General features: G+C 43.1%; 1 protein-coding gene across 5 annotated transcripts in view; it reads right to left on the bottom strand.

The window, feature by feature from the left end:
- Positions 1–297: 297 nt before the first annotated feature.
- UBXN7 (UBX domain protein 7) overlaps positions 298–27,227 on the bottom strand; it is a 45,611-nt gene continuing 18,681 nt past the window's right edge. For 3 of the 5 annotated variants that reach the window (XM_032806100.2, XM_075068635.1, XM_075068636.1), the window contains 6 exons: positions 21,215–21,361; positions 20,758–20,848; positions 20,133–20,260; positions 17,833–18,226; positions 16,876–16,955; positions 298–2,391 (listed from right to left, as the gene is read on the bottom strand). In XM_032806100.2, coding sequence (XP_032661991.1) covers positions 2,230–2,391; positions 16,876–16,955; positions 17,833–18,226; positions 20,133–20,260; positions 20,758–20,848; positions 21,215–21,361 — 1,002 coding nt within the window. In that variant the 3' untranslated portion in view covers positions 298–2,229. Of the gene's footprint in view, positions 2,392–6,580; positions 6,901–16,875; positions 16,956–17,832; positions 18,227–20,132; positions 20,261–20,757; positions 20,849–21,214; positions 21,362–27,227 lie in introns of all 5 variants that reach the window. The other 2 variants (XR_004377247.2, XR_012656395.1) reach the window with 2 other exon arrangements.

Below are 27,227 nucleotides of genomic sequence, written 5' to 3'. Positions count from 1 at the left end.
TAAATGATACAGACTTCCACTACACCTCTCCCTACACAGCCACGTCTGAATTGTGTATTTTGTGGTTCAGAGGAGCCTTCATTTTAGAAGCACCATTTTCCCTTCACCCACAACCACCAGTGCACTCCCTTTCTCTCTGATTGTTGCAGTTCTCTTTCTCAGGTCAGTATAGTGGAGGAATAGTCTCCTTTGAGAACAACGTGGCAATGATCAGTTATCATTTTAGAGAGTCTCAACATGTCACCTCCGATGTGACTCAACTACTGGACAGGGAATGGAGAGCAGAACTCAAAAAGTGGTAGCACTGAGTGCTTTTAGTCAAATCATCCATTTATAAAGCATTATATAAATATACTTATAAATATTTATACACCTGTATAATAACTCTCAGTTTTAAGGGCAAAGGACAGTTAGCTTGCAAAGACCCATAAGGAATAAACTGGGTCATCGCCATGATTTCCCATGTAACATCCTTTAATGTAGGAATGCAGCCTGGAGTGAAATTAAAGGCAAAGTATCTTGAAAAGTTTTATCCCACATTATATTCCTAGCCATCCACTTGGAAATAGTTATTGCCAGCATTAATTCCTTTCTTCGACACTGATGCCAGGAGATAAGATTTCCTAACACAATGAAGCCCACTGACATTGGGTGGGGGGGTCACTAATCTTTCACACTATACAAACTGCCAGTTTTGTCAGATTCTCAAGTTAACCCTGTATTTTTATGTCCAACGTGAAGCAACTTGTTTTCCTCCATAAATGCAGAATATGCTAACAAACTATCAGTTACAAAAGAACATCCTGAATCAGTACTAGTGTCTGTAAAAGGATGAGTTAGCAATTAAATGCTTTTGCCTCACTGCAGTCTTCTGTAAATCTTGAACACGGTTGTGCTCAGATTCAGGTAAAGTATCTAGAGACACAGGAGAGTACATAGTGCAAGAAACTACTTGGCTGCACTGCACATTGCATTGTATATTTGGTTAACTGATTCCTTAGTCATGATGTATGTATGGCTTACACTGACAGTTTTTATAGCTTTGAGATATATAAAGCCCAAATCATATTGACACAAGTTAGTTACTGTTGCTTTACACAACTCATAATACTTTTGTTACAGATACAGAGAGTTCACGTCACCCTGATGATGTGAGCCAATAAAATGACCATTCTAACTTAGTGGAATGTCCATCAATGACAGGTTTTTTATATATAATTTATAATAAAAGGAACCTCAGCACTAGAACCTACTTTTCTTATCTTATAGCCTGACTGCTTTGTGAAACCCTATTGCCCCAAGAAAGTGAAATACCTAGGAAACAAAGAATCAAATTAGTTTTTAAGTTGTATGATGGCAAAAGTTTTACAGAAAGTTTGAGATTCTTACAATACCCCACCACCAATAAAGTCCTGACAACAAAGAGGCCATATTTTGGAACAGGAGAAAAGATTCTGGAGGAGTAAGTTCTAACTATGAAAACGGGAGGTTTCAGCTCCAGACCAAGCATCCAATTCCCATATCAGGCATGCTAAATATGTGCCAAATCCCCTGGCAGGTCAACCCTCACTTAAAACAAGAGGTCACCTCATCAGCAGGAAAACAGGGAAAAATATGCATGTGTAATCTATCAAGCTTCCCCAGCCTGAACTGCTAAACATAGCTCACACCATATCCTTCCAGCACTTCAGTATTCTGCAAAGGACATGACAAGGGATCCTCACAAGGCTGTAAGGTTAATGGAGACCTTTTGTGTAGAAAACCAAAACCAAGAAAAACTACTGCAAATTACAATTTCTCTGTGTAGGAAGACAACTCGGTGCCTAGCCACATGGTATTTCTCAATAAAAATAAAATATATTAACAAAATAGATTTTTTTTTTTTTTTTTAGGGGTAGCAGTGAGAAATATCTGTTTGTTATGGCCATCCCTAACCCCAGCATGTTGGATGCACACACAACCCTTTTATTTTTAGAAAGGGATGTGCAGTTGTAGGAGGCATGTTCCTCCACAATTAGAGCATGATTTTTCCAAGCCCAAAGCTGGGAAAGCTCACATCTTAGCATTTTCGTTTGGTCACAAAACTAGGAGGAAGAGGGAGATGTGGCAAATGCCTGCCTGCCTGATTTCAGCTCTGTGATCCCATGAGCCCAGCTGCATACTTAGTACGTTGGTATCACAGGCAAAGAGGTGGAGGGGAGGGAGGCTGGGAGAGCTCAGGCCATGGTGCTAATTCCTTTCCTGCACAAAGACAGTCTCTTGAGGGCACAGGCCAGCCTCCTGCAATGTGATGTCATAGTCCAGGTGAGAAAGCTTCCTTCGAGGGAAGTTGGTGAGAAGTTCAAAACGTTCATTAGGGTATCCTTTTGACTGGACATGCTTCACGAGAGCCTGAAGAAAAAGGCAGAAAAAAGTATTGATTTGTATCAAGTACAGAGACAACATTTTCTTTGAAATATTAAAAGTTTGAGATCATGGACGAAAGGGCATCGAGTGAGAAGTTAGGTAATAAAGGAGTTGTATTATGTACACATTTCTATAGCTTCCATGACTGCAATACTGGACATTATTAAGCCAAATGGTCCCTAGCTAATGAACACTTTAACAGAAGAGAAATAGATATTACCATATTAATGCAAGCAAACTGAATTTTGGACTACACATTAAGACAAAATGGCACCTGCAAGAGAATCTTAAAATATCCAAAGGTAGAAGCCCCTTAGTTGTTTATTGGTAGTCAATACTAGAAAAAGAGTTAAATGATCCTGTGAACTAAGTGACTTTTCTATGTTACTTGAATAGGACCATATTGAGTTCATCATATTTTACCTACAATTTAATCTTTTTCTTCCTCTCAAAATATATATTTCTTTGTAAACTTCCCTCATTAGCTCCTTTGCTTCTCTCCCCAGAATGGCAACATTGGTTTGTTTGTTTTTTGAGGAGGAAAAGCGGGGAAAAAATGTGTGAGGAAGAAGAGATATCCAGCTCAACCAGTCAAACAGCAACAATGTGTCAGGAAGGGTGGATGAATGCCCATGTCAGGAGAGGAGGGGAAAGGGAACACCGTGTGTAGAACCACCGTGTAGAAAAGTGGACTGTGGAGAGAAAGGAATACAGGGGATAGTTAAAAGGGGTGCAAGAGGGAAGCAACAACATAGCAAACAGAAAAGGGGCAGGGGAAAAGGATAATAGGAAAGCAAATGCCACTTTTCAAGAACAGAAGAGGAAAAAGGGAAATTCTTCTACATCCTCTTATTTAAAAATCAGTTAAGTTTGCTGCTCACATCTCCCTGAACATTTTAAGGCCAGCCCTGTCCGTACACCTCAAGCCACTTGGTAAGCAATAGACATTTTCTAGACAACAAAATCTGACAACCATAGAAAAAAAGCAGTGCTGCGTTCCTGCATAGAACAATGTTACCTGCAGAGTATGAAACTTAGCTATTTATTGTACATTATTGTCCTCAAAACAGGCATCCACAGGAAATGCTACTATGAAACAATGTTAACACAGTTTTCTTTGCCTGTTTGAACCCAAAAGAGTGAAAGAAGGAAAGACATGGAAAATGAGAAGACAAGTATAAGTCAATCCTTTACGTGGAGCCAACACAACATATGCTTCTGGTCCACTCCCCCTGCCCTCCCCAATCTATCTAGGAAAGAGAGAAGTATTGAGAGTGCAAGCATATTCTGTGAACAATGGTGTGTAATGAAGCAATATCCAGACTGGTGAAAAATTAAAGGCTGAATAGTCTGAGTTTTCAATACATTCAATGTTAGTGTAATGGCAACTGCCATTAATTACTGTCTCCATTTTAACTTCAAAATGCAATTTTTCCTCATAAACAATTCTTATGACTGTTTTGGACAACACTAACAAACCACGGAGGGTAAAAAACAATTCAGCATGGAAATAGCCATCATGGAGAACTGTCTTTGGAACTTGGCTCTGATTTGACTGAAAGCGCTTGACAACTGCATAAGGATCAGCACATTTTGCAGTACATACTAAGTGTGCCACTACGTAAGGCTGCCCATGTGCACAGCCAACTGTATAGTAAAACGTACTGAACTGGGGGAGGGGGGGGTAAGTGCTGAACTCAGGCTAGAGGAATTTCTAGCCTATGAAAGCAATATCTGGGGTTTTAAGCTTCAAGCAAGTGCAGCTTGCCCCGTAAGAGCCTGCAACTGGCTTAAAATATTAATTTAGCGTAAGGATTCACTACTTCTTTAGTACACTAAGCTTAGATTGTGTTTTTGTTTATTTGCTAGGTAATCTGCTTTGATCTGTTTGGTATCCCATATAATCACTTAAAATCTATCTTTCTGTAGTTAACAAATGTGGTTTGTGATAAAGCAAAAACTGTGTGGGAGTTATAACTTGGAGAAGAAAGCTGTTGTACATTTCCTCTCCACACTTAGGGAGGGGGCGACTTTCATGAGCTTATGCTGTACAGATCTCTGGCCAGCGCAAGGCAGTATAATTTTGGGTTTACACTCCAAAGGGTGGTGTGCTTTTGAGCAGCTGGGCAGTTCCTTAGCTGTAACCTCCCCATGCAGAGCTGATCACAGCAGCCTGCAAGTACTGCAGCTGCGTGTGTCCCTACCTATGTATATGCTGGTGAAAGAGCAAGCTTGGAGAGCTTGGCAACTTATCACAGCAGCACAGTGTGATAGAAAGCCCAGGGTGATGGGTCGGGGGGCTCAGTGGTACCTCAATTGGAGGGGGAATGCGCCACAGGTGTAAGTGACAATAGCCTTCAGAAAGTTCAAAGGACCTTAGCCAAGGTGGTAGAATTTGTTTTGTAACTATATATTTTATTCTAATCAGGGAAAGTTAGTCTGTGATGAATACCGGAATTCATATGCACAAAAGGTATATTTAAGGCCGTACATGCAAAAGAAGGTTCCTTACCTGTACTGTAACTGTCCTTTGAGATGTGGATGCAGACATATATTGCACTCCCTTCGGCCCAGTCACCTTCCTATGCCTATATAAGGGTGGCACCAACCTCACCCTCATCAGATCTCTCCCACTGGAATCCAAGGCTAAAGACTCCAATGCAGAAAGGATGGACAGTAGGTCGTGGAATACACATCTGTACTCACATCTCAACAAACAACCGTTACAAAACAGGTAAGTAGCTGTTTTTTATTTCTTTGAGTGGTTGCAAATGTGTATTCGACTCAGGTGATTTACAAGCAGTAACTGAAGGAGTTGGGGCTCAGCATCTACCTAAACAATGACAACAGGACTGCCTTTCCAAAGTTTGCATCTGATCTAGACGCAGTCATAATAGCTGCACTGAAGACCAGGTAGCTGCTCTGCACACGTCCAATGTAGAAATGCTGAGGAATGTGACTGAAGCCGCTTGGGCCCTTGTCAAATGAGCTACCAGTTTTTGTGGAGGAATAGACTGAGCTGCTCCATATGCTGCCGTAATGTAAGAAGTAATCCATCTGCAGATTGTCTGCAAAGAAACCACCTGACCCTTCACCCAATCCGCATAAGACATAAAGAGCCAAGGTGAACAGTGAAATGGTTTAGTTCTTTCCAAACAGAATGCCAAACAATCTCACATCCAATGTACCAAGGTGCTGTTCTTCTGTATTCAAGAGCTGTTTAGGAAAGACTACAGGCCAGTACGTAGTTTGTTAAGGTGAAATTGAAATCACTTTAGACAAAACATTTCTTACATGTCCTTAGGGCCAACTTATTCTTGAAAAACTGTATGTACAGAGGTCCTGACATGAGAAAACCTGTCTTTTGTCAAAGTAGGGACAGAGAACAGGTTGCCAAGAGCTCAGATGGACGTCCTGTGAGGTCAGCCAGCACCAAAATTATGGTCTCACAATAGTGCTGTTTATCAAGAAGGAAGAGATCACCACCACCACCACTTAAAAAAAAAAAAAAATTAAAAAAAAATCTAGCCACAAGGCAGTTATCCAAAGGAAGTCAATTTTGTCTTGTCAGGTGGAACACCGAGATAGCCACTAAGTGGACCCCTGAATGAATTTAGACAGACCTGAAGACTTAAAATGCAACAGATAATCCAAGGAGTCATGAATGAGTGCTGGTCTTGGCCAGATTCCTTGAGCTAGAGACCAAATTGTAAAACCCTTCTACTTGGCCAAATATGTACTCCTAGCAGAGAGCTTTCTACTGCACTGCTTCTGAGCATTATTCTTCCTCCTCGTCTATGTGTTATGCAATGGGATGTAGGTGGTCCAGCCTAGTAGTCATAGCATGAGTCATGGTTAGTGGGCGGAGCAGATGTCCAGGGTGGGGAATGAAGCCAAGGGTCAGCACCAGAGTCAACTTCCAATAATCAGAGCCAAGAGGCAAGCCAGAGTCAATGTCACAAGTCAGAGGCTGGGGTTGGAGCAAGGACTGGTAACTGATTGGAAGCGAGGCAGGAACTGGAGAAGACACAAGGATCAAGCACAGAACAGGAGCATGGTGGGAACAGATTTGAAGAGAGAGGTAGGAGCCGGGAGCAGAGCAGGAATCAGGAACAGGGTTAGGTGAAAGAGACTGGCACAAGCAGGGTCCAACACAGGCATAACAGGAAATCACCTTATTGCTCAGACAGACTTCCTGTGCCTCCTTTGGCCTGAAATAGTGTGGTTGGACCAACTGGTGGAGCTGGGTGATCCTCCAATTAGGGCTCCCATGAGTAGTGTCTTGTCTGAGGCTATAGTCCTACTAGCTTCTCGGATCACCAGGTTTTGACAAACATTGGGTGGAGGCCAGGATGCAGCAGTCATCTTGGTTCAAGATCTGGGACACCACACATGCAGCATACATGCCAAGAGATGCAGACTGATCAGCACTGGATGCCAAATCTGTCTGACTGGGATATTGTGTTAGAAGGTTTGGGGAGGAGGTGAAAAGGTCTGGAAGGTTGAACAGAAAAAAAGGTCCAAGAACCAACACTCATCACACCAGTTTGGCTAAGACAGTATCAATGTGACATAATCCAACTTCAGTTTGAAGATAAACTGGGAAATTAGCAGGAATAGGGGGAAAGCATACATCATCTCCAGTCCCCAACCCACATGGAAGGCATTGGTTAAAGAGCTCAGACTGAGCCCTGCTCCAGACCAAAACTGACTGCATTTCTTTTCGTCTTTTGTTGCAAAACAGGTCAATTGCTAAATACCACAATCTCTGAACACCTTGTTCTTCAGAGACCATTCATGATTGTTGAAGAAAACTCTGCTGAGGTCATTGGCTAACTGATTCTGAGCATGGGGTAAGTGTGCCACTGTGGGGTTAATCATAGAATATTAGGGTTGGAAGGGACCTCATGTCACGGAGTCCCCGGGCGATGCTCTGGAACTGCTCCCCACTAAGCCAGTCAGGACTTTGGGGAGCCTCCTCTCCCTTGGAGCAGACTTGTTCAGGGCAAGAAGCTCACACGTCTTCACCTCCTGGGTCTCTCCTTGGAGCATTCAGCATCCTCTGCCCCTGGGCCTTCCCACAGCGAGGGGCCCCCACCCCCCCCAAGGCGGGGGCCTGGGGAAGCCACAGGGTTCTGCACCCCCACTTTGCATCAGACGTGACTCTTAGCAGCAAAACGAGATTTATCGATGGACAGGACAGGGTCTAAAACAAGAGTTGTAGATCCAGCGAAACCAGACCCCTCGGCTGAGGTCCATCTGGCGGGCAGTGCAGCCAGACCTAGGGTGGTCTGCACTTCACTCTCGTTCCCTAAGCAGCTCCAGACTAACCCTCCCTCCAGGCCCCTCCCTCTGCTCAGACTCCTGTTCCCGGGCCAGGTCACCTGATCCCTGTCTCCAACACCTTCAAGTTGGCACCTTTGCAGAGGAGGGGCCAGGCCATCGTTGCTAGAGACAGGTGCCAGGCATTTGGAGCACTGGCCCTTTTGCTCTGCAGCAATCACACACCCATCCACCACCTAGATACTTAAGAACTTGCCTAGGGGACACTGATGGCACCAACACAGTATTCAGAGCACATTAAGACAGTCCCAGTTCATCACCTCTCTCCCCCCTTTCGAGACCGAAATGAGCCAGGTCACTTCAGCCAGTGGACCTGGGGAAGTTCGAACCACCAACGTTCCCAGGGATCCCACAGCATCTCTCCGATTCCTCGGGTGTGAGTTATTACCAGGCCCTTCCAGTTTTGTTGCCCTCTCTTTTGTTGATGTGCGCTTTGATGAGCACTTGTAGGCCGACATTGTGGGAGGTTTATGCGGCCTTGTACCCTTTTTGCCCCCAATCTCCTGGGGTTTAACTGGGACAGAGGTCTTCTCCAGCGCTTCTGGGCTGCGCTTCGGGCTCTCTGTGGTTAAGAGCCCCATCTTGCTCATAGAAGGCAATTAGTTTAGTCAGGCATAACTTGCCCTTGGTGAATCCATGCTGACTGTTCCTGATCACTTTCCTTCCCTCTAAGTGCTTCAGAATTGATTCCTTGTGGACCTGCTCCATGATTTTTCCAGGGACTGAGGTGAGGCTCACTGGCCTATAGTTCCCCAGATCCTCCTCCTTCCCTTTTTTAAAAAGATGGGCACTACCATTAGCCTTTTTCCAGTCATCCGGGACCTCCCCCAAATCGCCATGAGTTTTCAAAGATAGTGGCCTACGGCTGTGCAATAACAGCTGCCAACTCCTTTAGCGCCCTCAGATGCAGCACATTCGGCCCCATGGATTTGTGCTCATCCAGCTTTTCTAAATACTCCCAAACCACTTCTTTCTCCACAGAGGGCTGGTCACCTCCTCTCCATGCTGTGCCGCCGAGCGCAGTAGTCTGGGAGCTGACCTTGTTCGTGAAGACAGAGGCAAAAAAAGCATCGAGTACATTAGCTTTTTCCACATCCTGTGTCACTAGATTGCCTCCCTCATTTCCCTTGACTTTCTTCTTGTTGCTAACATACCTGAAGAAACCCTTCTTATTACTCGTAAGATTTCTTGCTAGCTGCAACTCCAAGTGTTATTTGGCCTTATGGATTTCACTCTTGCATGCCTGAGCAATTTTTATATACTGCTCCCTGGTCATTTGTCCAATCTTCCACTTCTTGTAAGCTTCTTTTTTGGTGTTTAAGGTCAGCAAGGATTTCACTGTTAAGCCAAGCTGGTCGCCTGCCATATTTACAATTCTTTCTACACATTGAGATGGTTTGTTCCTGCAACCTCAATAAGAATTCTTTGAAATACAGCCAGCTCTCCTGGACTCCTTTCCTCCTCATGTTATTCTCCCAGGGGATCCTGCCCATCAGTTCTCTGAGGGAATCAAAATCTGCTTTTCTTAAGTCCAGAATCCGTATTCTGCTGCTCTCCTTTCTTCCTTGTGTCAGGTTCCTGAACTCGACCATCTCATGGTCACTGCTTCCCAGGTTCCCATCCACTTTTGCTTCCCCTACTAATTCTTCATGGTTTGTGAGCAGCAGGTCAAGGAAAGTTCTGCTCCTAATTGGTTCCTCCAGCACTTGCACCAGGAAATTGTCCCCTACACTTAACAAAAGCTTCCTGGATTGTCTGTGCACCACTGTATTGCTCTCCCGGCAGATATCAGGGTGATTAAAGTCTCCCATGAGAACCAGGGCCTGTAATCTAGTAACTTCTGTTAGTTGCTGGAAGCAAGTCTTGTCCACCTCATCCCCCTGGTCTGGTGGTCTATAGGAGACTCCCACCACAACAACATCACCGTTGTTGCTCACCACTTCTAAACTTAATCCAGAGACTCAAGTTTTTCTGCAGTTTCATAATCGGAGCTCTGAGCAGTCATACTGCTCTCTTACATACAATGCAACTCCCCCACCTTTTCTGCCCTGCCTGTCCTTCCTGAACAGTTTATATCCATCCATGACAGTACTCCAGTCATGTGAGTTATCCCACCAGGTCTCTGTTATTCCAATCACATCATAGTTCCTTGACTGTGCCAGGACTTCCAGTTCTCCCTGCTTGTTTCCCACGCTTAAGATAACTCGCTAATCATCCCGCATTCTCAGTATGAGACAGGTGTCCTCTATTCTCGTGCTCTCCTGCTCCTGCTTCCTCCTGGTATTCCATTTCCTCACTTACCTCAGAGCTTTGGTCTCCTTCCCCAGTGAACCTAGTTTAAAGCCCTCCTCACTAGGTTAGCCAGCCGGCTTGCGAAGATGCTCTTCTCTCTCTTCGTTAGGTGGAGCCCGTCTGTGCCTAGCACTCCTTCTGCTTGGAACACCATCCCATGGTCAAAGAATCCAAAGCCTTCTCTCCAACACCAGCTGCGTAGCCATTCGTTGACTTTCACGATTCGACGGTCTCTATCCAGGCCTTTTCCTTGCACAGGGAAGATGGACCAAACCACCACTTGCGCCTCAAACTCCTTTACCCTTCTTTCCAGAGCCACGTAGTCTGCAGTGATCCGCTCCAGGTCATTCTCGGCAGTATCATTGGTGTCCACATGGAAAAGCAGGAAAGGGTAATGCTCCAAAGGCATGATGAGTCTCGGCAGTCTCTGTCACATCTTGAATCCTAGCTCCTGACAAGCAGCAGACCCTTCAGTTTTCCCTCCTTGATGAAAGGTGGCAAAAAGAATTCACTTCCTGGCAAAGCTGGTTGAAGTGAGTTTCCCCTGCTTGTTCACATAATACATAGTGGTAGTATTACTGGTAAGTATGTGAACAGCTGTGCACGTGATCTCAGTCCGAAAGACCTGGCATTCACTTTAAATGGCTCAAAGTTCCAAAACGTTGATATGAAGAGAAGCTTCCTGTTTGGGCCCCAAACCCTAAACTTTTAATGTCCCTAGATGTGCTCCCCAACCCATTGTGGATACATCAGTGACTGTAGTCCTGGTTGGAGAAGGGTGGGCGAAAGGAACACCCTGGCAAACATTGATCTGATTTCTCCACAACTCTAGGGAGTCCAGGATCTTTGGTAGCATCCTTACGAAGCTGTCAACTGACAATTCAGGAGATATCCTTTTCAAGCCTGGTTGAAATTAGTCTGACAATGCAATTTCGTGTGCTGAACTATGGAAGTTCACACTGCCATATAGCCTAGCAATCTCAGGCATACGCGGATTCTAGCTGACGGGTGAGGCTGGAGGCACAGATGGATGACAAGTTATCTGAAATCTCTCAATCATCAGGAAAGCCTTCAAACTCGTACAGTCAAGCAAGGCCTCAATAAACTCTATTGTTTGTGCTGACATTAATGTTGACTTCCCTTTGTTCAAAATCAGACCTAGCTGATCAAAAAGATGATGGGTGAACTGGACATGGCAGAGGAGTCATGTGTTGGCCTATCCTCAAGCCTCAAAGGAAGCACTGTGAATTGATGATGACGACCTGCCAGTACAAATCTCAAAACTTCCTATGGGCTGGGAAAATTGTCACATGGAAGCAGGCAGCCTGAAGATTGGATATCAATTACCTGGTATATTGCTCTCAATGTAGGAAGGGATTGTAGCTAGGGTTACCATGCAGAATCTCATTAGTTTGTTGAGACTTGGAAGATTGAATCGATCTCACCCCTCCCTTGGATCTGAGGATCAGGAAATAGAATTCCTCCTGCCGATGCTGAAGGAGGAACTTCCTCTATAGCTCCCAAAGCACACAAAGTCTGGACTTTGAGTGATGTCCCTGAAAAGGGATGGGGTAGGGAGGTAGGAATGGGAAATGAACATAAGTTGGATGGCATAACCTGATCCCCCAGTGTGTAGGACTCAGTAGTTGTTTCCCAAGGACTGCAGAAGTGAGACAGCCTGTCCCTGAATTCAAGGGATATGGTGAGACTGTTATAACTGGAATGCCACTCTCGATATGCAAGTCCAATAGGCTCCTTGCCTGAAACTAGCAGAGAGCGGGCTGACTGATTAAAATTGGACCCAGTGGGTTTTGTCCTCTGTGATTTATGTCCCTTTCTGGTGTCAAGTATCAGAGGGGTAGCCGTGTTAGTCTGGATCTGCAAAAAGCAACAAAGTCCTGTGGCACCTTTAAGACTAACAGATGTATTGGAACATAAGCTTTCATGGGTGAATATCCACTTTGTCAGATGCACATCTGACGAAGTGGGTATTGACCCACAAAAGCTTATGCTCCAATACATCTGTTAGTCTTAAAGGTGCCACAGGACTCTCTCTTGCTTTTTACATCCCTTTCTAGGGAACTCTTGCTGCCTAAGTTCTGGGGAATTGTTGGAGGCATTGCTATGAATGATATTGCTGGTGACTTCCATAATGACATTTCTTTGTGGCCAGGGTACAAATCTCCCAATGACTGCAAAGTAGCACAAGAATCCTTAAATGAATGTAAAGTCTTACCAGTTTGAGAAAATGGACCTCTATGCTGTGTTGGACATCAGGAGCTATACCATAATTTTGCAGCCATGAGGTATCATTACAGCTGAGGCCAAAGCCTGGACAAAGGGTCTACTACATTCAGTGCCAACTGCAAAGAAGTCTTTGCCACCAAACAGCCTTGGGCAATGAATGCCTTCAATTCTTCCGTGGAGGATTCTGGCAACTCCTCTCTAAACTTGGACATAGTGTTGCAATTTTCTAAGTCATATCCTGTAATGAAGTTGAATACATTTTTTCTCCCCATCACATCTAACCTTTTATAGACTGTCATCTTTTGGTGTGGATTTATACCTCCTCTGACGCAGTCTTTCGTTTACCACCATCACAACAATGGAATTACGGGCTGGATATGAGGGAAAAAAACCACTCAAAACCCTACCTGGGGGGACATACCACCTTTTACCAGTACACTTCACAGTAGATGTTAAGGATGCTGAGGTAGTCCACAGACTTTGTAGGTTCCAAGACTGACTCTTCCTATAAATGAAACATTCTTCCTGGAGCTGAGGAATGAATATCCACTGACTTATGCGTTTTCACCTTAAACTCAGTCTGAATATCTGTCAAAGCCATTTGTCTCAATAGATCTTGATAGGATTTAAAATCCTCAGGAACTGGAGATGAAGAATCTGGCACTGCAATGTCATCTGATAACAAGCAAGAGGACACTAGCAGAACCAGTGAAATCTCTATGGCAGCACGTGTCTGTAACAAGGGCTCAAGCTGAATCAACTCAGAGGGAGCCTCTCAGTCAGTGACTGTTTCACAAACAGCTCAGACAGGGAGATTACCAGGGGACAGGCAACCCTGTCCTGGACTGAGCCGTGGATCAGAACCTCACAGACTGAGGAACCTCCCAAGGGTTCCAAGGAGGCCACTGTGGATTGGGGTATGGCATTGGTGGCCATTAGAAACTAGGCCAAGAGCCTTTATCCATAGTGCAGGAGAGGTACCCTAGGATGTCTCATCAAGCTTTGAGAGCAGCAATACGAAGGTGAAGGAGAGGGAGACGTCTCCAAACTTGATCTTGAAGAACTTTCCAAGTAGTCTGAAGGTAATGGAGGAGCAATTCTAGGCGGAGCCAGTCACATCCAAAGCCCAATATACAGGCATCATTGGAACCAATAACAGCACATAAGCCGGCACTTCCAAGTAGTGATGGGGGATTGCACTCATACTCAGTGCATAAACAGATGTTGGTGCTGAAGTCAAAGCTGGTACCGGACCTCCAGATATAGACAGCACTGTAATCGTTGTCAGTACCAAAGACAGTATGGGTGCCAGTTAACCCCTCTGTACTGAGAAGGAAGCAGACAAACTCTGCCCTTGGGATATGATGGGGAATGGACAATGGTACAGGCAACAATGAGAAGTCTGCAGCCAGTCTGGGTGATGCTCAAGACACCGAAAAGGAAGCTATCATAGTTGACTGTTCCTGAGTAAGGGGAGAGTCAGGAACAGAAAGGCACAGCAAGTCCACAGCTGCCTAATAAGTCGCCAGCGTGGAAACGGTCTGTGCCAACACCACTGTCCTCAGTAATGGTTTTTATGGCAGCTGTGACTGTGGCTGAAGAGACCCAATCAAGAGAATGTTTGCTGCATCTGACACATTTAAAGGTGGTGTTTCAACCCTTTGGGCTCTGCTTTCTGCGAGCTCTTTTCTCCTCTGCTAAGTCGAACTGCTTTTTCTCATAGCTTTGGAGACCTTTGTTAAGCTTGTTTCTAAAGGCTGCAGTCACGAGCGTGATCTTCGCAGTTATCCACAGTCATGTCCATTTCTTTGAGGCTTCGCTTGTACACATCGTTGAAATGCAATTTTGGGCTTCCTTTGGGTCTTTTTCCAGCTGCCAGTTTGCTGTAGAGATTATCCTTTGGAATGCGCCCATCATTCATTTGGCACATATGCCCAAGCCAGCAACGGTGTCTCTGTTTGAAGAGTGTTTGCAGGCTGGGGGTATACTGGCCCACTTGAGCACTTCAATGTTGGTGACTCTGTCCCTCCAGGAAATTCCAAAAATTCAATGAAGGCAACATACATGAAAACTGTTGAGCCTCTTTTCCTGATGAGAGTATAAGGTCCATGCCTTGCTCCCATACTAAAAAAAAAGTGTACCAGCTAAATGATGCATGATAAATAGCAATCTTCCTTCAATTCTTCCTAGAGTTGAGCAAACACTCTGAAGTTTTGTACTTTTACAAAAAAAAAAAAAATCAGAGAATTCCAGAAAGGGCTTTTATATCCACTCAGTTTGCAGGGTCACTGCTGGTCATACCCCACTTCATGAGCAAGCCTGGTTGCTAGTAGTATAATAGTGCTTTTAACATAATAAGCCTTCAAACTTGGGAGAGTTATGCTATTGCTACCAGATGAACGCTTCCTACTATAGTAAACAGTTCAGAGGAACAGTGCAGAAAAGCATCAGGAACTGTTGACAAAAAATTCCCATGTTAGGGGGGGATCTCACTATGGGGAAAGTTCTATTATCTATGTCCAGAGGGGAGCTGTGGAAATATGGACTCAAAATTAGAGAAGAGGACCCAAGAATCAGGAGTTTTGTATTTTATTCTTGTCTATCACAAAGGGCAAGTCACTTAATTTCTCTCAACTTCTCTCAGGTTTGCTCATTATAAAATAAAGAATACCTAAAACGCTGGAATGAGATGAGACAAAGTTTGTAAAATGCTTAAGTTGCTAAGATGAAAAGGTATTTAATTAGAAAGGGTTACCATATAAAAGAAGCAGGCAGCATTAGGACCAGGGAAAACCCTGGGGAGCTTATATAGGGACTGGAAGTGGCTGTGAGAACGAAGAACCACCAGCAGTGTCTGCATGTGGTACTTCTAGAGGGATTCTGCACTACTGTGCATGCGCAAAATGTATGTCCCCCACAGATTTCTTTGCTTCCCCACAGAAAAATGACTTTGCCAGGGAAGCCACAACAGTGGTCCTGCAGTATGTTTCAAGGGGCTCAGCTAGCTGCCAGAGAGGTAAGTCACTGTGGGGCAAGAGGCAGTACTGTGGAAGACCCGGCTGGTGGCTCCTACTCTCTGCCGGGCTCAACTACTAACTCCGGCTGGGCTGGGGAGGACTGGACTTCTTCATCCCTTGCATGACATCTGGGGACAGGTCAGACCCACCCCCAGATTGATCCCACAGCTGGAAGAAAGCTCTGCAAACTCCCTCGCCCCCTTTCTTCCTGCAACCATCGCTCCTCTGCTGCAGGGATCCCTGTAGAAGATGCTGCTTCCCCAACCCCTGTGTATCCAGTTGCCCTCATATGCAGACCCTCCAGCCAAACCTCACCCCTCCATCCACTCAGAACTCCCTCACCCCCGATGAGCCCCATTCCCCCTGCACCTGGACCACCCAGACAAGTCACCCACACCTAGATCCCCACCCCACCAAGCCCCAACCAGCTGCATCTGGACCCCCTACTGAGCCCCCCTAAGACCCAGCGCCGCCTCCAACACCCATACCCCCCTGCTGAGCTCTATGCCCCCTGAGCCCCAACCACTTTCACCTGGACATCCCTGCAGAGCCCCATTACCATTGCACCAAGAATCCCTCAACAAGCCCCTGTGCATCCAGATGCCCCTTGCACCCAGACCCCCACTGAGCTGCCTGCACTCAGATTGCCCCACACAGAACCCTCTTAACCCACACCTGGATCCCCCCACCCCACCCCACCCAGCCCCTCCATACTTGGATCCTCTCTTGTTGAGCTTGCCTGCCCACACCTGGTGAACCTGTCACAGAGGGGCAGGACTCTGGGGTGTTTCTGGGGCACACCCGGTCTTTACACTATGTCAGGGTTGGGTGCAGCCTCACTGCTAAGTCCATGTCCCAAGGGGAGCCGCACAGTGATCTCCCACCTCTGTACTGCCAGTGCCCTGTGCTCCCCAATACCATGCTGGAGCCACCACATTTATTTTTTTATCAAATTGCAGAACTTTAAAATATCGTGCACATAATTTTTTCTGGCACAGAATGCCCTCAGGAGTAATGTGGGAAGATAGTTATATAGCAAGCAAGAAGCCTCATAGTCTGACAGAACAAGCCCCTGCATGGTAATACATTTTGAAGCATCAGAACAAATCCAGCCTAATGAAATACCTTTAAAGTTCCTAAGCTAATTATCACAAAACCGCATTGACTACACATAGAAGCTATTTGACACATGCAAAAGCTGAGTATATGAAACACAAAAGTCACAAGGGAGAGACTTCAAATTAAAAAAACAGGGGTCCAGTTTTTATTAAAATGTTCAGTTTGCTTCTGTCTAATGTTCACATTTAATATTTTTGTATCAATTGCCACACTATCTCTTGGGGAGATAGCTCAGTGGTTTTAGATTTGGAGATTGGTCCTGCTTTGAGCAGGGGGTTGGACTAGATGATCTCCTGAGGTCCCTTCCAACCCTAATAATCCATGATTCTATATGTATAGCAATTACTTTCATATTTGGTTAAATCTAACTTCATAGTGCCATCACAAAAAAGTATTACCTAGTTTCAGCTCTCTTCCATTCAAACAATGATCTCCAATTAGCTTCACTTACCAGAAGTTTAGCTTGTTCAGGCAGTGAAATTTGTTCCCTCTTTCCATCTGGATACCTTAGCATCAGCTGTGCCTTTGGTCCTAGTGTAAAGTAAGTTGTTACAGGTTAACAACAGGGCATCTGAATCGAGCTTTTTTGTATATTTAAATGGTGTACTTCACTCTATGGGAGAAGAGGATTAGTGTGGAAATTAACACACACCAAAAAAAAAGTCTTAAAGGTGAGCTGCAAAGCTTGGTCCATGAAAACGAACTTCTGTTGCATGTATTTTTTTTAATCAAAATCCCTGTTTTCATTTTTTTTTTAAAAAAAAAAAGTTAAAACCAGTGACTGATATCGTCCTTCCCTACCATCTCCACAGAGAAACCACAGCAAAGGGAATTAAGGTGCAGCTCTCTGCTGACATCTTTGCTATTTGCATGCCAAACCGATGTGAATACCGTTCCCCTCTCTTTAGTGCACTCTCTACTTGTACGCTGCTGCACCGTCTCGTGGAAAATGCTGCACTCCTACTGCCAACCAGCAGAGAATGCTGGGGGGGGTGGAGGAACTTTTGAGGTCCATCTACACAAGGAAAATGTGCACCAATACAACCACAGGAGTGCAGATTTGCTGCATAACTGCAAAATGGACTTACATTTGTGCAGCATACCTCACTGGTGCGAGCCTCACTACACACATCTACATTACCCAGATGCCAATTTCTCTAATACAGATGGGCCCGCAGAACAATAGAAATTCAGATTACAGTTCAGTGATTAACAGGTTCTTGGGGTTTGCAACCTCATTTCATGCTGCTGAAAGTAGAGGGATGTATCCAAATGGTAAACTTTAAGTAAGGATAAAGACAGAAAAGATGTTCTTAAAATTAGGACTTAAACATGCTTGATAATATAAAAAGGCTGTTGCAAAGCTTTTTAAAAAAAATTAAGTTACGATTAAAGGGGAAAAGCTCACCATTCACATCCAATCCCTCCACTGCACTGTCAGGCTTGTCAGCTGATTCTTCCAATATCCCAGCATCAATGCAGGACACTACTCGATGGTTTGATGTTATTCCAGGCTCAGTCCTTGTGGGGGGCTCAGGTGGAGGCCTACGGCTCTCCTCTTTCCTACACCCTAAGTCCTTGTGTGGAGACTTTCTAGACTTGGCAGGATTCTCGGAATCATCATCATCATCAGAGCCACAAACAGAAATAAATTCCTCACTTCCAGAGAAAAGCTCAGATTCAGACTCCTCATCTGATCGGCTGTCCTGTTTGACCTGGGAAGAATCAAAATGCGTCTCCTGCAGGGATGCCCTGATGGCAGCTTCCATCTGACTATCCTCACTAGCATCAATGAGGCTCTCCTGTGTGATATAGCCATAACACAGAAAAACAAAATAAAAATAAAAATAATAAAACACTAAGCAAAAATATTTAAAACAGGAATTACAGGACTTTAACAAATGGTTCTCAGGTGACACTTGACAGGCATGTAATGATTAAATGGTGTGGCCACCAGCTGTTCTACAATTTTAAAGCCCGTAAGTATTTCTTCTTTTTGAGAAATACGTAAATTCTCCACAGTTGACATCTCCCCCTTCTCCACTCCACTATATTCTCTGAAGCAATGCTGATCATGGAGTACTGTCTATTTCAATCATTTCCAAACCTTTATAATTTGGAGGATCACCTGCACTCTTTCAACTGTCCAGTCTTGATTTCCATATGGCAGCTACAGTATTTGTCTGCATGGAAAAGTACTAAAAGGTCTATAATAAAGAGGCAAGTTGTAATAAGCTCCCTTTAATATGGTGGTTCCAAACTTTTCATGTAGCACTCTCCCTTATCCCTGCTACCTCCCACCCTGCAGGAGGCACAGTTGGGAGCTGCGGCCAGGGCTCCAGAGGAGAGAGAGGTGGGGCAGTAAGGGGGCCGAGGATGGGGCCAGAGCTGCAGCTGGGCTGGCAAGCAGTGGCTGGTGGCCCAGGGTGGGTCTGCAGTTGCACACAGGGTTGCAGCCAGGGGGCAGGTATTGCTCCCTCCCCAGCTCCTGTGGAGGCTGACCGAACGTGCCCCCTCCCAAGAACATTCCTCTGCACCCCTTAAGGAGCTGTGCCCCACAGTGTGGGGACCACGCTTTTAATGTGATCTGCGCAGCTGCTGGATGAACCTCTCCCAGGGCACAGCAGTTGACAGTTCTAGTCCCAAATTTTCTTTAGTTGATGACCTAGTCTTTCCAGATCACTCAGTAATTTGGTTCTGTCCTCTGTTTGCAACCTCTTCAATTTGTTTTTTTGCAAACTTTATCACGGCTTAGTTTATATTGAAGAATCACTCAAAAGACACATACAAAGCTACTGCACAAGTTACAGCAAGGTGCTTGGGTTTTAGTTTAGTTGCTCACAAAAAAGACTTCTGGAAACTGTAAGAATCCAGGTCTGGGGTACAATTAGCAGGAAAAACAATTGCGTAAAGAGCGACAGAAGTGTCATCGTTTTGAAAGAGGCAATTCTATTGAGATTAATCTAAATAGGAAATTATGCATTGTACACTTTTCATGGATTAACTCCAGTACTGAAATTTGTAGTAGTTTACTCAAAGTCATTTTGCATGACATTAAAATCACAATGAGTATTTTTAAACAGCTTCTTTTTAGGATTATTGTATTCTAGAAACCTGTACAAGTGAACCAGGTGGCGGGAGAACAAGCACTAGTGCCAAGTACCTGTACTATCCTCTCACCTTTATTTTGAGTCCGGCCTTCCAAGACACCAATCCTACCACTTAGTTCTTATTGTATTTGATTTGGAGGTGTGGGGTCGAGAGATTAAGGATACCACAGATGGTTGAAAACCCAACTACAGAGAAGAATTCCCCACCACCATAACAACAAACAAACATTTAAGTATAGTGCACCCTTTCTAATATTTACACCTCATAATTCACATCCAACAAACTTCTCATTTCTACCCAGTAATTTTAACAGCAAACTGCTGTAGTGAAAGCTCACATTACTATGGCCATTACATTTGTAACAAATACTACAGATTATGTAGTAGCAAAAAAACTAAACAAAACTATTGATCAAAAAGGAGAGAAAGTACTTTCTCTGATGCATTATCTGCATGTTTTGTGCTTTTACACACTTGTTAGTTCACACACATCTATTTGTATTTCCCATGCAGTGAGATGAGAGGTTCTACTGGACCAGACACAAATGTGCTGAGTTTTCCTCTTTCCCTCCCCCTACCCACAAGGCCTTATACTCACAGAGCGGGAACATTTTTGGGGAGGGCTGGTAGAATGTCCATCCAGTTGACCATGCTCACCAAGGAAACCAGTCACTTGGTCCAAAAAAGAAGTTACATCCAGTTGGTGCCACTCCACTAATTTCTGGCCTATGAAACACATAGGAACATTGGACCTCATTTCACTAAGGGCCCTCTCAAGAGACTTTTGCTTAGCTATTAGGAGCATAAAACAAATTTAACTTAAAAGCACATAATGCTTATTAGATTTTATAAAGGTCCATTTTTGTTTTGCAAAACTGATGAGGTGGTGAGGAGGCAAGGGTGGATTAATGTTCATGATTTGGCCACAAAGTATTACCAATTTTGTTTTCCAAATGGACAGATAAAGCTAGCAAGCTAAACTGAAATCAAGTGTCACTACACAAAATTTGTGCCGAACTTGGATTTTTATTTATTTAGTTCTTTTGTTAGATTCTTAGTCCACATAATCTTTAACGGCTTCAGTGCCTCTCAAAAAATGTTGCAAAGTAATTTACATGTTTTAACCCATATTAACTAGCACTGCCAAAAACAAGCAGAACTCAACATTCTAGATTACAATCAGCAGTCTGTCTGAAGATCATATGTATTATCCTTTATTTTACCTGTCCTGGGGTCCAGAATGGAGACATAAGGGAAATCTGCCAGTTTATAGAACTGTATGTATCTCTGTCCTTCCTCACTGTCATGGTATACCTACAGAACACCACATTTGAAAAAAAAGTTAATACCTCAAAACTGAACAAAATGTGTCTATTTTACCATACACTCTACACTTTGTATGTACACAATTCCCATTAACTTGTCCAAACATTAGTACGTGGATTTTGTTAGTGTAAAAAGGTCATAGACCCAAAAAGGCTAGTTTTGAACACATGGCTTTTAAAATTGTTTTAATATACACTCATTTCGGTAATCTGAGATTAAATCCACAATTCAATCTTTCTTGGCAGTTCTTAGAGAGCACTAGGTTTTGTTTTGTTTATAAACTACAAGAGACTTGTTTTTGTTGCCCCACTCCCATCAATTTCTATCTTCAACTTATCTCTATTAGCCTCTCACCTGCCAAAAAATGAAATGCTCCCGGATAATGTTCTTCACAGCCTCGTTGCTCCAGACGTCACGGTTGAGACACTGACATGCGAAATCCTGCACATTCTGGATGTTAATCATGAGCCATTTATTCTGCATCTGACCACACTCTTTGGCCTTCAATCAGAAAGAAAGAATACATTATTTAAAAACAAAAGGCTAGACAGAAACAACGCCAGCAATGATGGGTTCAACATGTGCACCAGGCTTCACCAAAACCTCTTTACAGTAGAAAGGATGATCAGAACTAGCAAAAGTCATCCTCAAACACCTGACAAACAGAGAGCAGGGCTAGAAGACCTACTTAAACTGCAGTTCAAGTTGCCTAAATGTATTATTTAAAAAAATAAAAAATTAAAAAAAAACAAAAAAATTACACTTTGGTTAACTGAGTTCAACAAGCCAAGCCCAGGAGGATAGGGAGAGGAAGCAGCTTGAGAAGCAAAAGACTGAAAATGGAAGAAAAAAATCTGAATTAACCATTTGTTTAGAGAAAACAGAGTGAAGTGAGTCACATCTGATAGCAGAGGAAAGACCTGGTTACTCAAAAGGAAAACTTGTGGACCCTTTTTCTGTGTAAGTAGGCTAAAGTTACTGACTGGGGACTTGTATTTATACAACAGCCCTTTTTCCCCCACTATTCATTTTTTCTAGATTTTATGTTGTTAAACTTAATTTTGGTGTGACTGCCAAATCAGGAGTCATTTTCTGATGCTCATTCAGACTGCAAGTGGCGGGGGGAGAAGAGGGGGGGGGGAACGGGAGGGTTTGAAGTTGCAGGAAGAGATCTTACTGGTTTGAGTCACAAAGCTGGCATTGTCTGATTGGTTGGTTGCAAGTTAATGGTAGGAGTTTGATCAAGAATGTAATTCTGATCGCTGAATTGCCAAACCTGTTGAAAAAGAGAGGGCTTTATCAAAAGTAGGAATGCTCTTATCTCCAGGATAGATTGGAAATAGTGATGAACTTTCCTAAAAAAAATAAAAATAAAAAAAATTTACTTACATGAGTTTGCACTAACTGCATTACTCACGGGGGGGGGGGGGGGGGAACGACACAGCAAATTCAAAGGTTTAGGGTATTTCACCAGATTTTACTGTCTTCTTCAGAACCTAAGCTTAACTTTTAGAATGAAGTTTGTCTTGTCTACCCACTCATGTCAGTGAATTGTAAATTTAAAACCTCAGTATTACCATTCCAATGCTAATACTTCATTTAATTGGCAATTCAGTTATGGCCTGTATGTGTCAAGCAAAGCTGGTTCAAGTTTACTTACTGTACACAGGACCTCACATTAAACACCTAGGTAATAAGATTTCTGCATGGCCAGATGACAGACCAATTGCGGCCTAATTTTCCATTCACTTGATAGGACATCATACAGGAATTAGGTGCACATAGGATATGCCAGTACTCTTGCATATTCGCATAAGCAGCACTTCAGTACTTATCTTTAAAGTGCTTCTCATTCATTAGTTAATCCTTACAACACTCCTTGGGCACCTATTTAACAGAAGGGGAATCCAAGTAAGTGGCCTGATTTTTCAATATGCTCACCAGCTCCAAAGGAGGCAAGCCTTTTATTTAAGTACCTAAATATAGATCTAGATGTCTAATTTTTGGAATAATGACTTGCCCAAGGCTCAGGAGGAAATCTATATCAGAATGTATATTTAGACCCGAGAGCCCTGGTCCAGTCCTGTGCTCTGACCCCCAACTCTACTGGATTACAGGGACACTGACTAAGAATTCCATTCTGTCTGCACAGTTTCTCTCCTACTCTTGTTACACATGCCTAAATTACTATTTAAAAAAAAAAGACTCAGAGTGGAAAAAGTCTTATTTTTCTACTTTTATATGTATTTGCCAGTATTTTGTCTAGTCAGTTTCGCTCCCCTTCCACCCAAATAGAGTCACATACCCCTTTAAAGTTTCTGAACAAGAAAAACCCATACAATATATTGACAAAAACAAGTCCACAGAGATTGATTGGGGGGTAGGTGGGGAAGAGGGGGAGTGCTTCAGGGCAGGTGTAATGCCAGAATTACTTTAAACTCATTTTTAGAGCTGATCAGATTTCATACTGTGTCCTTTCAAGTAGTAAGACTCTTTCCACTACCTTTATTTATAATAAAAATTGAGTTTACAGCATTAAACAAACACTGGACTCCCAGAAATGACTTGCAGTACCTGAATTTTCTACAAAAATGTGACTTGGTTCAATAGCAGTCACAATTTACTTTGATAAGATGACGAATATTTCTGAATGACTCCTTTTGTATTACTGAACTAACTAGAACTAATATCCAGTTTATTTATTGGAACCCCACTGTGCCAGGTGCTATATAAACACACAGACTGTCTGTTTCAAAGAGCTTGCAGTTTAGACACACAAGGGAAAGGAAATAGAGGCACAGACTTGTCCAAGCTCACAGCAAGTCAGTGGTAGAGCCAGAAACAGAATCCCCAGTCCCTGATCCCTGTCTGGGGATCTATCTACTGGACCATGCTGCCTGTCCAATATATGAGAAAATGTGACACAAAAAACAAACAAACTTTGCACATTTTAAAAGACAGCATCTTCTCAGAGTTCACTTGCTCGTATGTGGTAGAATAAAACAGCAGTCTGCACTGGTTGGTCCAAACAGCTGGTCATATTTGGTGTTCCATTTATACCACACAGCCCTATAGCTGTATATTTTTTGGTGTTAGAAACAGAAATTCATAAGTATTTTACTAATTAAGTTACACCAATACAAACTCACTGACTAATAGGATTGTACAAGATTAAAGGACAGCCTAATTTGGCCATCAAAACCTTTGTTACATGTGAGGATAAACAAACCCAAACTTGATTTAAAGCAAAACTGATACTTGGAAGACATCTTTTTAACCTGAAAACTAACAGTATTTGTTATGGACACAGAGACAACATTGAGCTCTACAACATAATTTTTATTACGCTTTTCAAAGAAGCAGCACACTCTTAAGGTTCAAATAAACGTTTTACTCGTTAAAAGTTTAGAACCAGGTGCCACATGGCTAGTTACTTACAATGGACCTGAATCCTGACTACCAAATTCCATGCTATGCAAGCTTGATGTGTATCCCGAGTAGATACTGCTAATTACACCTACAATGCTTGCAGGTGTGGTGAAGAGGACAGGCCTGTGACATACAAAAGTGTTCTTTTGGGAGTAGGATGAAACCAAGTGTTCACTTATAATCTTCTCAAGAGCTATCCAGCAAGAACTTAACACTCCTTTTAACCATGACTAAGCCCTCCTCTTATTATTTCCAATCCACTGATCTATCCCTGAATCGCATCCCAATTCCCATCTTCACACTCTTCATGCATATTTCCCTCGTATTCAAGTACTCTACAGTAACTCCTATCATAAAGTGCCTCATTTCACCTCTCCTCTATTTCATTACCCTAATCAGATCTATGTACAAAGACACTATTTAGTATCGCAGTGGTTTAGTGCATGGGCTCAACTCCATTTTAACTTTTTGTTCCATACTGAAGTCTACATTAAGGAAAATGATTAGTTGCAAGGCTGAATATGGTAGAGAATGTATGAGCCAATGCCAGTGAGAATGTAGGAGCAATCTCAGTTCTGCCTCCTTGTGCATATGGCATGCAATGACAGACTAATTACTTGCTCACATACTGTTTCTCAAAACAACACACTTTCTACAGTTTCAGAGACACTTTAGTGTTTAAACATGCAATCTTAATGCTTTCCACACAGGCTTATGGTGTGTGTGGAATTTCCTAGTTATTTAAAAAGAAAGGTGGGGGTAGTTTCAAGCTGTTTAAGACTAACATATCGTTGTTAGTAGTACCTTCTGTGCCATGGACCTCTGGAGATCTGCAAGAATGAATCCCCCTCCCGTTTACTGAGGAGCTCTTTTCCACAAACATGAGGAGCTGCAGAGAGCCCTCTCCTGCAAACCTTTAGGTGTTAGTGTGCAGCAGCTCCCCCTATTACTTTGTCTACAACAATCGTTCTCACCTTTCCAGACTACTTTTCAGGAATCTGATTGGTCTTGCATACCCCAAGTTTCACCTCACTTAAAAACGACTTCCTTACAAAAGCAGACTAAAATACAGAAGTGTCACAGCACACTATTGTTGAAAAATTGTTTACCTTCTCATTTTTATATAATTATAAAATAAATCAATTGGAATATAAATATTGTACTTCATTTTAGTGTACAGCATACAGAGCAGTATGAACAAGTTATTGTGTGTATGAAATTTTAGTTTGCACTAACTTCTCTAGTGCTTTTTATGTAGGCTGTGGTAAAACTAAGCAAAAATCTAGATGAGTTAATTACCCCCTGGAAGACCTCTGCATACCCCCAGAGGTATGCATACCACTGACTGAGAACCATTGGTCTACAGGACTAAATCAGGGCTCTTACAGAATCCTTGCCTCAACCTGTGTACACTTTCACAGTACAGCCAAGTTAGCCACATGCAGATAGCAATAAACCCTACGTAAAGCGTACTGATCACAAGAAGAATGGGTCATAACTTGACCAAAGACAAATCAATACTCACTGGAACATTCAAGGGCATTTTTCCCTCAACAAAAGCTACTGCCAATGCCAAAATTGAATTTTCTATCCATAACCGTTTAGATCACGGGTGGGGGAATGGCTGCTGCAAAAAGTTGCAAATTTTTAAATTGTATTTATTTATTTTTAATAGTTGGAAAAGCTTACTCCCCCCACACCCCGTTTAAAAATGACAACTGGTCATGACAGAAAACCTCAAAAAAAACACATTAAGAAGAACATAAGTTAACTTAAGTTGCAGATGAAAACTAGAAAATTTCAGCCCAAAGAGATGAGCTACAAAAATCTGAATGATTGAAAATAAGGGATTGAACAGAAATGCTCATGCAACCTTAACTAGAATGGATACTGCCACTCCTGCCATCGTGTGTGTAAATATCACAGATGTGAGTAGCCCTATCTACAAAATAAGCTGTAGCCCCTCCCCTGAGGAATTTAGAATCTAATACAGGAACAAATGATCTAAATATTTATTTAAATAAAATAATACCAAGATATGAGGGAATAAGCAGTCTGAAACATTTGTTCTTAGATATTTCTGGAGGCAAAAACTTTAGCTTATGACCATTAGAACTGTCACACTAGGTTTACTAAATTTCATAAATGTATCATCTAGTTAGGTACACAGAGGGGGGTTAGCTAGTTGTGCCTGAGTTGTAGTTAGCTAGAAGTGAGTTTTGAGGATGGTCTAGAAAACTGTGTGGTTACCAGGTATACAAGAGGGAGGAGGCTGTCCCAGGCATAGGAGTAGCATAAAAGAGCAAAGATGACAAAAGAACATGGAATGAGGATAGCAGTTAACTGATGGACAGGAGAGTGTTTTGGGGATGGTGGGAAAATAAATTCCTCTAGGAGCCCTAGTCATGGATCAGCTGTACAAACAGAACAAAAAAAAGATGGTCCCTGCCCCAATAAGCTTACCATCTAGTCTTTGCCACACTACAATTAAGTTGTTAGGACATCAGGGGGAGATGCCAGATGCAGTCACAATTGTAAAACTGAACAAAGAGGCAGAGGTCACAAGTGAGTGGACATGTAGACTTGGAAGCAGTTAGAGACCTGTCCTTGTGCTACCTCATCCCCTCTCAAGGGTTCAGTGCATCCAGGGAGAAGAGAAGAGCACTGAGGAACATTGGTGATCAAATAGTGATCTGTGAGACAGGCGAACCAGACAATTACAATGCTCTGGAATTCCTCACAGAGGGAATAGCAAGGACAATATTGATGATGATCATACTACTTGATCTGTGGAATAATATTGCCCTCACCACCATGCTTCTTTGCAGAAAGATCGTGCTTCTGCACAGAAATCCTGTACCCAGAGCACCTGTACAGAAAATCTTTAGCCACAGCACCTTTCCTGAATTTAAATAACTAGGATTCTTCCATCCTAGTT

The sequence above is a fragment of the Chelonoidis abingdonii genome, chromosome 8, assembly GCF_003597395.2.
Source record: "Chelonoidis abingdonii isolate Lonesome George chromosome 8, CheloAbing_2.0, whole genome shotgun sequence".
In the NCBI taxonomy this organism is placed as follows: domain Eukaryota; kingdom Metazoa; phylum Chordata; order Testudines; family Testudinidae; genus Chelonoidis; species Chelonoidis abingdonii.
This window is presented reverse-complemented; position numbering and strand designations above follow the sequence as displayed.